This window comes from Mustela nivalis (assembly GCF_964662115.1).
Source record: "Mustela nivalis genome assembly, chromosome: 9".
NCBI classification, from domain to species: Eukaryota; Metazoa; Chordata; class Mammalia; order Carnivora; family Mustelidae; genus Mustela; species Mustela nivalis.
The window spans coordinates 101,164,568-101,177,339 of NC_139028.1; the positions used below are offsets into that span (position 1 = coordinate 101,164,568).

The 12,772-nt window shown below is 51.5% G+C and overlaps 1 protein-coding gene across 1 annotated transcript in view; it reads right to left on the bottom strand.

Annotated features, from left to right (window-relative positions):
- Positions 1–12,772, bottom strand: part of SYT13 (synaptotagmin 13) — a 41,140-nt gene that overhangs the window by 13,341 nt on the left and 15,027 nt on the right. Inside the window, exon 2 of the mRNA XM_082684244.1 lies at positions 429–654. Coding sequence (XP_082540370.1) covers positions 429–654 — 226 coding nt within the window. The remainder of the gene's footprint in view (positions 1–428; positions 655–12,772) is intronic.

Sequence of the window (12,772 nt, forward strand, 5' to 3'; positions counted from 1 at the left end):
GTTATTTTATTTACACTTCACAACAGGCCTATGAGGCAGATGAAAGTGCAGTCCCATTTTATGTATGAGGAAACTGAAGCCCAGAGAGGTTAGCAACATGACCAAGGCCACCCAACGAGTACATGAGAATTGAACCCATGACTTTGAAAGCCTGTGATCTAATCACTAATCAGGACTTCTCTACAGACTTGAAAAGGATTCTCCATTGCCCGGTGGGAAGCTGGAGGCCCTGGAGGGAGGCACTGTAGCAACATATCTGGGGGAGTAAAGCACAGTGGTTCCAAGGCCCCGGGCCCACCTGCTTGCCCAGCGCCAAAAGCTACGGACTGACGCTGGGGCTGGGTTAGGCCCAGCATCTACAGGGTCGCCGCTAGACCCACCCCCCCGGAGTGCCACCTGGCGGGGAACCAAGGGCAGGAGACCCCTACCGTTCTGAGGAAGGATGAACAGCTCCTCCGTGACCTGCCTCTTGAGGCGGCTGTCCTTCGGGGCCTGGGGGCTGGCAGGGACAGCGGACTCCTCCGTGGTCCTCAGAGTGTAGTCTGCATAGTTGATGACCTCCGGGGCTGTGACAGCTGGCCTGGGTCCGTAGATGTCTGGGAACTTGAGGAGGGCTCGGGGCTGCACAGGCTCCGTGGACTTTTTAACATTGAACTGCGAACACACATCACTCTGCTTAGTCCGCGAGAGGACCTCCCACCTGCGTGCCACCCACAGAAAGGAGACACTATGACCTAATCTGTCATGAGAGGCAGAGGGAGGCCTGTGGTCCCTTTCTGCTCCAAGGCGAGGCACCCCAGAAGTTGAAATGTCACCTCCAAACCCACCAGAATCCATGACATCATGAGAGGTGGCAGGGCGAGGTGAGATTTGGGCCCTGTTCAACCATCCGTCCTTCCCCTGACCCTTGTCCTCTGCTGAGCCCCCAGGGGTTATCCCCCTGGCCACTTGTCTCTGGTCACTTTCCACTCCCTCTTCCACCCAGTGGCTCAGAAGGGCCAGGGGTCCCACCACACTTTGAACAAAATCCAAACTTCTAGCAGTGAACTTCAAGCACTTGCCCCACCCAGGCCCACTCACCTTTCTGATGTCCCAGAATTCTCCCTTTGCACCCCTCCAGCCACTGACCGCCCTGCTTCTCAGATAGTTGAACTCTTTCTGGGTCTGATTTCCTGGCCCCAACCCATCCCCCAGAAACCACCCCCTCCCTACCTGCTATGAATTAAGTCCCTCCACCGTGCCCGTCCCCTCCCTTTCCCCACATCATGCTCTTGGCTGGATAGCCTTGAGCTCACCCTATATTGTTGTAGTCATAGGTTGGCCTCTTTGTGGCCAATCCTCTGTGAGCCCCGTAAGCCCAGGGATCATGCATGTCTTGTCTTGTTCCTTCTGTGTCCCCAGTGTCGGCAGTGCCTGCTCACAAGGAGTATGCAATACAAAACTCTGGCTAGGGCTGCCATGTTTAGTTGCATGGTTTGTGCACTGCACAAAGGAGCCTAGATGAGGGGCAATGGGGGTCAAAATGCAGTCTGTGTACCACTTGCCCAGCTGTGTGCCCTTAGGTGGGAGCTTAGTCCCCCTGGAGGAAAGGGCATCTTTTTCTTAACACAAAGGCCCGAGTGCTTGTGAAGCTTGAAGTCTGCAGGGCTGCCTCACACAGACAATTGGAATCTATCCCTCCCTTAGGGACTGAGCTATCTTCTACCGGAGGGATTCAGACTTATATATACCAGGCAGCAATATCAGAGATCTGCCCAGTCCCAGGGAAACTCAGGGACTGAGGGCCGGACATGGATCTCAAAATCCTGGCTGGGTACCCCACAATGTAGCCCTCAAGTTGGGGCAGGTACGGAGCCATGGCAGCATCCCCCAAGAAGCCTCCTGCCCCTCGCGCTGGCCCTCCTGTCTCTCCCCGCTCTGTGGCTGCTGGAGAGGCCAGTAAGGGGTCAAGGCTGCACTCTCCAGTGACAGGAGTGACCAGGGACTGGGGCGTGGGGGGGGCAGTCCTGCAGAGGGTCAGCGCTGACAAGTTCACACACACTATTTCAAAGCGTGTGTTCACAGTGTTTGCACACTCTGCATTCCACTACCCTGGGACAAATCCTGGACATTCTGCCTTCACTGACACTCTGTCCCGGACCATTCTCAAGGGATGCTAGACCTTGGGGACAAGGGATTCATAACTGTCTGTTTAACAGATGAGGAGAGCACCAGGGCTCCCAGGGGCCAGAGACAGGAGCTGGTGTCTCCTCGCCACCGTGCGGGTCATGGTGGTCCTTTCTCTCCCAACTCCCTAAGGGACTTAGAGGGGAAAAAACACTTTATTCCTCTCTCGAAAACACTGCCCAGTGGACCACAGTACAACCAAACGAGGGCACCGCGATCCCAATCTCTGACTGTGCCTGCCACCGTCGGGCTCGAAAAGCATTTCTGACCTCAGTGGAATGAAGCTGCCCACGAGCAGACAGTGGGGGTGGTGGCAGGATTATACCTAGACCAGCCTGGCCACAGAGCCCTCTGTCACTGTGGCCCCGGATCCCCTCCCTGCCTTCAAGTCTTTGCCAGGCCCAACACTCACCCATCAGAAACGTGTGTCACCGTTACACGTCGTGACGAGTCCCCCACAGAGACACCCGTATGATCTGCAAAATCGGGTCCCCCTTACACCCTCACCCCACTGACTGTGTCACTGGGCATCAAGGGGCCTGGCTCCTGGTGCTGACCCGACCTCCAGAGCCGAGCAGCTCTTGGCAGGTCATTTCACCTCTCTGAGGTGTCCCCTCAAAGGACAGGTGATTTTGAGGCTGGTGCTACTCCTACATTCTGACCTCCGAGGATGTAGGAGACACGGCTCTTTATTGGCAGGTACAGGTGATCTGGGGAGCTGGTCACTCACTGGAGAGTAAATAACAGGTGTATTTGGCCTTTGGGGACAGCAGTTCCAGAAGTGGGGGCGGCAGGCAGTCTGTGTAGGTGGTGGTGGAGGGGAGCAGGTGGGAGCTGACGGTGCATGCACAGGGCAAGCAGGGGTCCGGGAGGCCAGGGAGGGCATTAGGGAGGAGCCAGGGCGTGAGCTAGACTTGAAGGAGGGGCGGATTGGAAAGCAGGGTGGCGGGTGGGGAAGGGATGGGGTGGGGGGGTCTGCCCTCCTGACTAGGGCAATGACTGAAGTCCCCACATCTTTTTATCCTCGTGGTGCCCACCTCCAACATTTCATCCAAGTCTGAGTTATCCTTATTATACTATCGTACAGCAAGGAAAAGGGCTTGAGGAAGTTCAAGGTCATAGCATTGACAAGTGGTATATAGTTCAGCCTCCAGATATTTTGACACCAAATTTGCGTCACTTCCACTGCCCTGCAGCTGCTTCTCTAAAAAAAAAAAAAAAGTCCATGTCTGTCTTGGATGCTGGATGCTGAGCAGCGACAGCCTCTGCTGCTCCCTCCCGTTCCTCAGCACAAAGGCGCTCGGCTTCCCACTGGCCGCTGGGCACCCAGCCCCTTCTTGGAACCACCCTGTCGTCGCTTGTGGGGTCCGGAACTAAGGTTGTTTGGCTGGTTTGGGGGATACTTTTGTAGTTTCATATTTGATTTCATCCCAGTTCAATCGCTTCAGAAGAGGGTTATGTTGATGATTTCCAGCTGGTTCAGATTTGGCTCGTTCTGCATTTTTCATGGCAAAATAATCATTGGGCTCAATTCTGAGTGAGGTTCGCTCTGCGTTGCCTCAAGTCTCTGCAAGGCCGGGGTCCTCCCTACTCACCGGGTCTTCATTTGTGTGCCCCTGACGTGCTCAGGAGCCTGTGATAAGAGCTTAAAATGCAGCCCCAGGGCACATAGTTGGGGTTTTCTTGGGTGTCCACCAATATCCATCCTCTCCACGCTGCCTTTCCTCCAGATCGCCAGGTTTTCTGAGTCCCACCACAGGCCCAGCAGTGGGGTGGCGGCGGGTGGGGACCTGTTTAGCCTAATCCTATCAGGTCTTGGGTGCTGTTCCCGCCACAGGAGTTGGTGCCTGTCCTGGAAAGCCAACCCAGACAGAATGGAAGGACTTGCATTTCACAATGGTAGAAGAGATCCTCTCCCCAGCCGGACAGGAAGCCTGTGGCCCTGTCTGGTGACTACGAGATGAGCCAGTCTTAGGACAAAGTTGACATGGTGGACAGCAGGGTGGAGAGAAAAAAGGAAACTCTCAAAAAAAAAAAAAAAAAAGGAAACTCTCTGGGGACAGTGTCCTCAAGCCACTGAACCAGCCAAGCCTGGTGTCCCACCTCTGTACCGGTGGTCACACAAGCAATATTGTTCTTCTTGTTTATTCGAGTTGGGATCGGGGTCTTTGGGATTTGCAGCCAGGAGCCTCCAGAACTGAGGCACATTGCCTTGTTCTTGAACATCCCAGGACACCACTGCCTCTGGTAAGATGCCATTCACGCTTCTTGAATGTCTCGGCATCCAGTTGATGTAAGATCCCTTGTGGCGAGGGCTCCCCAAAGAGGAGAGTGATCAATGGGCCTTCACTGGGCTGAGAGCAGAGTCTGATGGCTGCTACCGGACTCTCTGCAAGTAGGAAAAGCAGCGGCTGATTGCCTCTCCCGTCCTCTCGTCCAACCTTATTTACTGCCTTTCAAAAGCCTGGTTCCGCCTCATCTTTCAAGGACATCTATGTTTCCTCTTTGAACAGCTGGAACTTCAGTGCCCGAGAAGCAGAAAAGAGGTTTGGGAGTGAGGGAGGGGGGTGAGTGGGGGGCAAGCTAGAATGGCCGGGAGGAGGGAGGCTCCATGGAGGGAGCAGACCCCCAGAGAAGGGCCCATGTTAGAGCCTAACCCTGCAAGGCATGAGGGACAGGATTTGGAAGTGCGGATCCTCCCCCCACTGTCCCTTGAACTCAGGGTGGAAATATGGGCACCAACTGAATCACGGAGTGTTTCCGGGGACACAGACGTTCAACAATGAGGGAAACGCCCACCTGTGCTGGCATGACCGGTACGGAGCCAGGAGGCCCCTCTGATGGCTCTCTGCATATTGTCCTGGCCTCGCCTGTCTCCGGGGCCTCGGGCGGGCCCCTTGCTCCTGCCTGGCGTGGACTCTGAGCTCATGTCCACGCTCATGTCCATCCTACTCCCCTCTTGCCACCTGTCGTGGGCCTCTCAGTGGCAGCTGAGGAGCGTGAGACACCCAGGGGCACTCTGGACCCACCCAAGGACAACCCTGATTTGCCAAGACTTAACACTTCATGGATTCGGGGGCCAGGTTGGGCAGGGGCGCTTGACGGTAGGGAGCTGGAAGCCAGACCTGAGTTCCTCCCCTCTCCACCTGCCTACCCCTCCCAAAAGTATCTCCAGTCACCTCCAGTCATCTCCAGTATCTCCCAGTACCTCTCCCAAAAGTATCTCCAGTCACCTCTGGGAAGATGCCACCTCCGACAATCGCCCCGATGCCAGGGGGTGGCCCGGCTCCGTGACGCCCCCTGTGTGTGGCCCCCTCCCCCTCCCTCCTGTGTCCCTTCATACTTCCTGCTGAAGACCCAGACGGAGGCCTCCAGGCAGGCTCAGCTCTCCCTCATCCAGGCTAAGACAGATGGTGGGGGGAGGGAGGGGTGAGCCTTCATTTAATGAACAAATATTTATTGAGCCCTGCTACAGGCCAGGTCCTATGCTAAGTGTCAGGAACACAGAAGTGAACAAGACAGATGCTGTCCTTCCCTTATGGGGCCTGCGTGGGAAAAAGAGAAATTAATTATGCAGCTAATGATCTGTAAACAAACGCTTAACCTTACCAGAGACGTCAGGCAACCCCTTTCGCGACATGATTAATTTTTTTTCACCTCACGGCTGTTTATTACATTGGGCTTTTGAGCTAGGGCGTCTGTCTTTGAGCATCGCAGCACCCAGGAAGGTACGGGTGGGCGAAGCAGACTCCGGGTGGGAAAGGGACAGATGGCTTCTTCCCTTTCACTTGAATTTAAAAAAGGAGAGGACAGAGGGGACAGAGTCGGACACAGGGCATTTGGAGCATGTCAAACACAGGCCACTGTGGCTAGGGTCTGCAGCCAAGCAGAGCAAAGTGCCCCCCCCCCCCCTCCAGCAGTGCTAGAGGAAGGAACCTGCCAGCTTCTGTCCCTCTGCCCCTGATGCTGGTAATGATGCACACTGACATGGAACCCAGAGTTGGAAATGGAGCCTGGGGGTCAGGTGCTCAAGCTTGGGAACAAGACAGTGCAGCTGGAGCCCACATTCTGCCAATTACTTGCTATATGATCCTGGGTCTGATTCATGAACCTCTCTGTGTCCCCCGTTTCTTCATTTGTAAAATGGGGTTGCTGACACCACCACACCAATTTCCTGGGGGGTTGGATGGAGGATTAACTAAGTGAACTGGGCTAAAGCTTTCAGCACAGAGATAAGCATTACAACCCCTCAATAAATGTTAGAAATACCTGGTTGACCTTGAGGTCTAGACTAGTGCATTGTGAAGTAGGGCTCATGCACTGGGGTCTGACCATGAACTCTTTTGTGATGAGAAGAGTAGATGTTAAAATGAAACAAAACAGGTTCTTCTCCCCCCCAGATGGTGTGAGACGCTCCTGTGTAGACCAAGCTGTGGTCCAACAGGCAGGTGGCCTGACAGGGGCCTCCCGGGCCCCTCACCTCCAAGTGTGGGCTGGACCTCTTGACTTGCTTCTGGTGAAGAGAGTATGGGATGAGATACCACAAGGGAGATGAGCTTGCAAGAGAATTAGATTTCATCTGGTCTGCTCCCTCTGAAAAGCAGGCTGTGATGTTGAGAGCTGCCCAGGGAGCCTGGGGTGCCCTGGCTGGCAACAGGGGCAGAGCAGCCCATGAGGAATGGAATCCCACCAATAATTCGGAAGTAAACCCTGCCCCAGTCAGACCTGGAGATGACCGCAGCTCTGGACGACCCAACTATGTCAGGACCAGATTTCTATGTCAGGCACTGCGACCTGGTGTTATTTTAAGCCACTAATTTGCTGGATGATTTGTTAGGCGGCACTAGATAACTAATACATCGGTTTGGGAAGAATTTTCCAAGAAGGCATAAAAAATAGAACAACTACCACACACCCACTAGAATGGCTAAAATGAAACAGAGTAATAACACCAAGGATGGACAAGGATGGGAGACAATGGGAACATTCACACATTGCTCAGAAGGGAGAACAGGAAAACTCTTTGGACGACTGGGAGTTTCAGACACAGTAAACTCCTATCTGCCCTGTGGCCCAAGAAATGTTCTCCTGCGTATTCATTCAAGGGCGATAAAAATATATGTTTACACAAAGACTTAGCCATGAATATTGGCAGTAAATTTACTCGTCCTGGCCCCACACTGACATCAGCCCACGTGTCCATCAATACGAAAATGGATAAGTAAATTGTGGCCTGTTTTCATGATGGAATACTCTTCAAAAATAAAAAGAAATGAATTCTGTGTATGCTCAACAACAGAGAAAAATCACCAAAATGTGCTGAAGGAAAGAAGGCACCATACGTAAGAATACATACCACATCATTCAATTTCTATCACTAGTGCTTAACTCAGGAGACACTTGGCAATGTCTGGAGACATTTTTGCTTGTTATAACGGGCAGGTGGAGGCTGTTCCTGGATGGAAGCCAGGAATGCCGCCAGCCATATTCCCATGCCCAGGACAGGTCTCTACGAGGAAGAGTTAGCCAACCCAAAATGTCAGTAGTGCTGATTGAGAAACACTGATTTACATGAAGTTTTAAAACAGGTAAAACTAATCCATGGTGATAGAAATCAGAAGAGTGGGTGCTTCTGGGAGAAACCAGTGGTAAGGGGCATGTCAGAGGTATGGTGATAGCCTACAGGATAAATATTTGTCAAAACGGATGAAGCCATACACTTATAATATGTATGTTTTCACTGCATGTGAACTGTACCCCACTAATAATTTAGACAGAGGTGAACACACACAGGCACATACCTTGACCCAACCTGCTGCATTAGGCTTTCTGAGATGGGCATAAGAATCTGAATGTTCAGGGCGTGCCTGGGTGGCTCAGTCAGTTAAGCATCTGCCTTCAGCTCAGGTCATGATCCCAAGGTCCTGGGATGGAGCCCCACATTGGGCTCCCTGCTCTGCAGGGAGTCTGCTTCTCCCTCTCCCTCTGCCTGCCACTCCCCCTGCTTATACTCTCTTTCAATCAGATAAATGAATAAATTCTATGAACAAAAGAATCTGAGAGTTCAGCAATTGTCCCAAGTGATTCCTGCATGCAGCCCACTCAGAACTGTCTGTGGACTTAGATTCAGGACCTTCTGGTCTCTGGATCAGCATTTCTCAAACTTTCCCTCCAAAACAGCTCCAGAGGGAGAGAAAGGTAACACATACTCTAGAGATGGGGAAGTCTTCTGGAGCAATTGGGAAACTTTCTTGAAATCTCCAGTGCTATCATTAAAATTCATGTGAGCCTTTGTATTTGGCACCACAGGGCCGTTTTAGGACAGAAATGTTTTAAATCATCACCAAGAGGGAAAATTTGCTCTTGTGTACTTTGTGACTTGAGAAATTTCCCAGGACACTGGTTCTGCCTCCAGCACACTCACACATGTGCACACTCTCACACGTGCTCACACTCACACACACATGCACTCTCTCCCCTAAAGGAGAAGTAGGATTCTCTCCCTAATGTCTGGATAACGGGCAGTAAGTCCATTAGGTCGAGCTAAGAGTTCACAGAACTCATCATTTTGCAGCTAGGGAAGGACGCACTCCTGGAGGCTGTGTCTGGGAGTGGGAAGTCCTTCCAGCCATATAGATAACACCACCAGAAAGAATTTGGGGTGCAGCCATAGCGGCTCTTGACCAGCCCAAAGCCTTGATCCCCCCTGCTCATTCCCTCTAGAGAACCTCCTGGCACACACCCACAACCGTTGAAGCTTCACAGTCAATAGGCTGATTGTTAATCTCCTTGTATTGGTCAGGTGAGCCCTACTGCTGTGTAACAAAGAGCCCCCACATCTAAATGGCTGAGCACAACGGAAGTTGATTTCTTACGGTCTTAAAGGGTCTACTGGCTCTTCCCCAAACTCAAGAGTCCCAGCCTCTTTCATCTTGCGGCTCTGCCCTGTGTCCTGCACTGTTTGGATAGGAGCTCACCGCATCTCCACAATGACCCAATCAGGAAGAACTCCTAGGAGCAATCCCATTCTCCAGATAGGAAGTACCACCAGATAGTAAGTGGTCGGGCCTCCATGCAAACCCAGGCCGACTCACTCCAGAGCCTGACACTGCACCACTCAGCTCTGCTTCCGGCCACTTTCTTCATCTCCTCTCATCTCCAGCCATATTTTGCCAAAGCTCACTGGTGTTTTCCTTCCACGGAGATTGATGCCCGGGCCACTGGGTGGCCGGACCATCCCAACTCTGCCCCTTTGGGCAGAGGAACAGGGCTGGAAGCACTGCTTCCCGCACTTAGATGTGCACAATTCCCACCTGCAGAAGTGAGAAATCCCGATTTTTCTGAAACCCCCAGGCCCAGGGGTTTGATTCAGAGGGGATAGGTACTGCCTGGGAACTTACATGTCTGTGAAGCTCTCCAGCATGACTGTAATGGGGCGTGGGGACTGTAATGCCCGCATGGGAACACCCTGATTTTGTAAAGGTCCCAGAATCAAGGCGGCATAGGTGTAGAAATGCCCTCTTGTGCGGTGAGCCGTTCCTGGGCACAACCTCCCTGTCTTTCAGCAAGTCCCCTCAGCTCCCTGATTACTTGTCCGGTAGATCTCCCACCCCAGGGGATTGCTGGTACCAGATTTCTACGTCTTAGAGGCTTATGGGCAAATCCACAGGGTCAGGCCCCAAGGAAGGGTGTACTCTGGGGGGAGGAGCACACTTCCAGCTGCAAGGTTGAAATTCACCTTGAAGGAGCAGCTTGTCTTCCGGTCCAGGCACCACACAGGGTTTCCATGGCAACTCAGCCACCGTTCCATCTTTCAATATCCCTCCCAACACCTCCTCCTCTGTTTATTGCAAGTCTGTGTGTCCCCAATCCCTTTTCAACTCCCACTCCCTTGGGACTCACCTGCTACTTTCTTTCCCCTTCTTTGTTATTTTAAAATCTAAAAAGGCTAGTTTGTAGTTCACCCAGGACACTCCCTGACCCCTGGCTGGTACCTAATGCAACAGACGGGGAGCTGCAACAGACAAGAGGGTTTGTCGGTGAATCAGCCTTGTTGAGAGTTGGGTCATTGTGCCTCTCGACCGGGCAAGAATGACACCCAAGTGAAAACGGCAGCCAGCCCAGTGTCAACACTCTCTCTGCTGGTCGCCATTCATCTAATCATTTGTTCAACATCTATGAAATCTCTAGAGGCTGGTCAGCTGCAGGAACAACACTGTCCAGTCACTTCCCTTATAGACGGAGCATCGCCAGGGAAGTAGAAAGCAAGAAGTCACTGGATGCAAAAAAGGCAATCTCACGGACAGATGGGAATGGGGGTGGGGTTGGGGGTGGGGAAGGAGAAGTGGTGTCCACTTAGAATGTGAGGGTCAGGAAAAGGCTTTAAAGTATTAAGCTAAAATTGATGGGCAAAATCCCTCTCTAGCATTAATCATGTGTTGGATACAGGTATAAGTGGTTTACTTGGAGGGTTCCATTTAAACCTCACAGCCTCCTGAAGGAGGTGTTATTTATTAACCCCACTTTGCAGAGGAGGACACTGAGGCACAGAGGATGACTGTCTGAAGTCCCACAGTTATCTGGATGCAGAACTGGTATTTGAACCCAGCACGTGGCCATGGAGCCTACAGGCTTTATAGCTTGATCGTGACCTTCCCTTCCTGGGTCAAACCAAGGAACCAAAGATAAAATGGGGCTCAGGGAGTTTGAATCATGTCCAAGATCCTACAATTAATGGATGACTGCTCTGGACTTGGAAGCCAAGTCCCCCGAAAGCCCCAAAGCCAGGCTGCTGACCACAACATGGCTCCCTGGGGGGGGCTGTCTCTGGATACCACCCATAAACAGGTGGAAACGGAGACTCCCGTGGGTTGCTGCTAATTGGCTGGCAGGGGCCGCTTCATTAGACTGATAACCCCACCCCCGCCTCCCCACCCTGTCATCTGGGATTTTTTTAATGAAGTGTCTGGATCTTTGGGCAGCCGCTTTGTTACCGCTCTCAGTCTTGAATACAGGCTTGACGTTCTTTGTGCCCAAAATGTGTCTCGTTTGCAACAGGAGCCAGGACAATGGCAAGACTATGTTGTAAGCTCATCAGCATCTGTCATAAGTGTTGTCTCAAAGCCAGGATGTTTGAAAGGTCAGAGGAAACCCCTCAGGCCAGTAGCCTGGGCCTCAAACTCAGTCTTGACACCCCATCCAGCCCATCCTTATCCTCCATGTCCAGCTGCCATAGCAGGGCTGTGGCTAGTGGGGCCAATGGGATGGATTCCGAGCACAGTCTCGGCCAGCCTTTAACCGTCAGCGCTTGCCCCCTACACCCACTGTATTGGTTTCCCCAGGGCCTTCAGAATCTTTCTGTGAAACCACGTCCATGGATAGAAGGAAAATCTTGGTCCTGAATCATCAAAAATTTCCGTAACATAAGAACACAGATGTTTACCATTGGCCAACTGTCCGTTTGAATGTTTAAGATACTGGTTTTTTTTTTTTTTTTTTCAGTTTCTTATCTCTGGGTGCCTCATTTCTAATGTTCGAACATCATTTTGGCATGGGAGACTGAGAAATCTCATTAGAGGCTAGTTGCCTTGACTTTGAATTCAGGATCTTCTTTCAGGTCAGCTATAGCATTTTTTTGATTCCATGATGCTTGACAATTGATGAAACTATTGACAAAGGAAACAGTGTTTAACGTCATTAAGCTGATACATTACAAATGGGAGTGAAGGTCCTGAAATTTGATATTTTTTCCCCCACTTACAAAATCAGAGCACATTCAAGGTTATTCTCATAATACCTCCTTCACACATTTGCATTCTGATAAGCTTTTCTGAGTGAGAGAGAAAGGAGGTAAAATCTGTAAAAGCCTTGCACGTGTATGCCATCCATCACACGTGACACTGTGCAGAACACACGTGCAGAGAACAACTAAGAGAAGACATCCATCCACTTCTGGCCAGACACTTGGAAAGCACCTCATTTTCCAACCCGTTGGTTTAAAAAACAGCCAAGCTATAAAGCGTGGCTTCAGAACAGAACAGTGGCTGTTTCACCAGATCCTTCTTACATTTTGGTTTGAAGCCCGAACCCTCCAGTTTCTCGCCAATAACACAGAAATCCATACACGCTGTTGCCCACTAACTCTGGACTCACCCACCCTTAAAACCAACGCCAGATACATGAATAAGTCCCTGCTCTCAGGAAGTTTACTACGCCCTGGTGGAGACGAGATATCTCATATACGGGAAAGACAAGCCCTTATGCGAGAACTCTCCTGTGTCCGGGGCAGACAGAACCAATCAGCTAAAGACTTCTTTAACTTCCCTGCTCAGACAGGGCCTGTTGCGCTCAGGGCTCGAGGAAGCCACTAGAAAGGAATAAGAATTGGTATACAAGATGAAAGCTAGATGCTGTCTGCTTTCCCTGACATATAAAAAGATAAGAGTCTGATTGAATCCCCATGATTCTCAAAGGACTGTATGTCTAGACTGTGCAAAAGACTATAGAGGAGGTCCTCATCGTTAGTTAACAGAGAAGGCTTCCTGCAAGAGGGGCTTCAGCACAATGTTCAAGGAAAACTATGGACGAAAGGCAGGGGTCGCTCAGA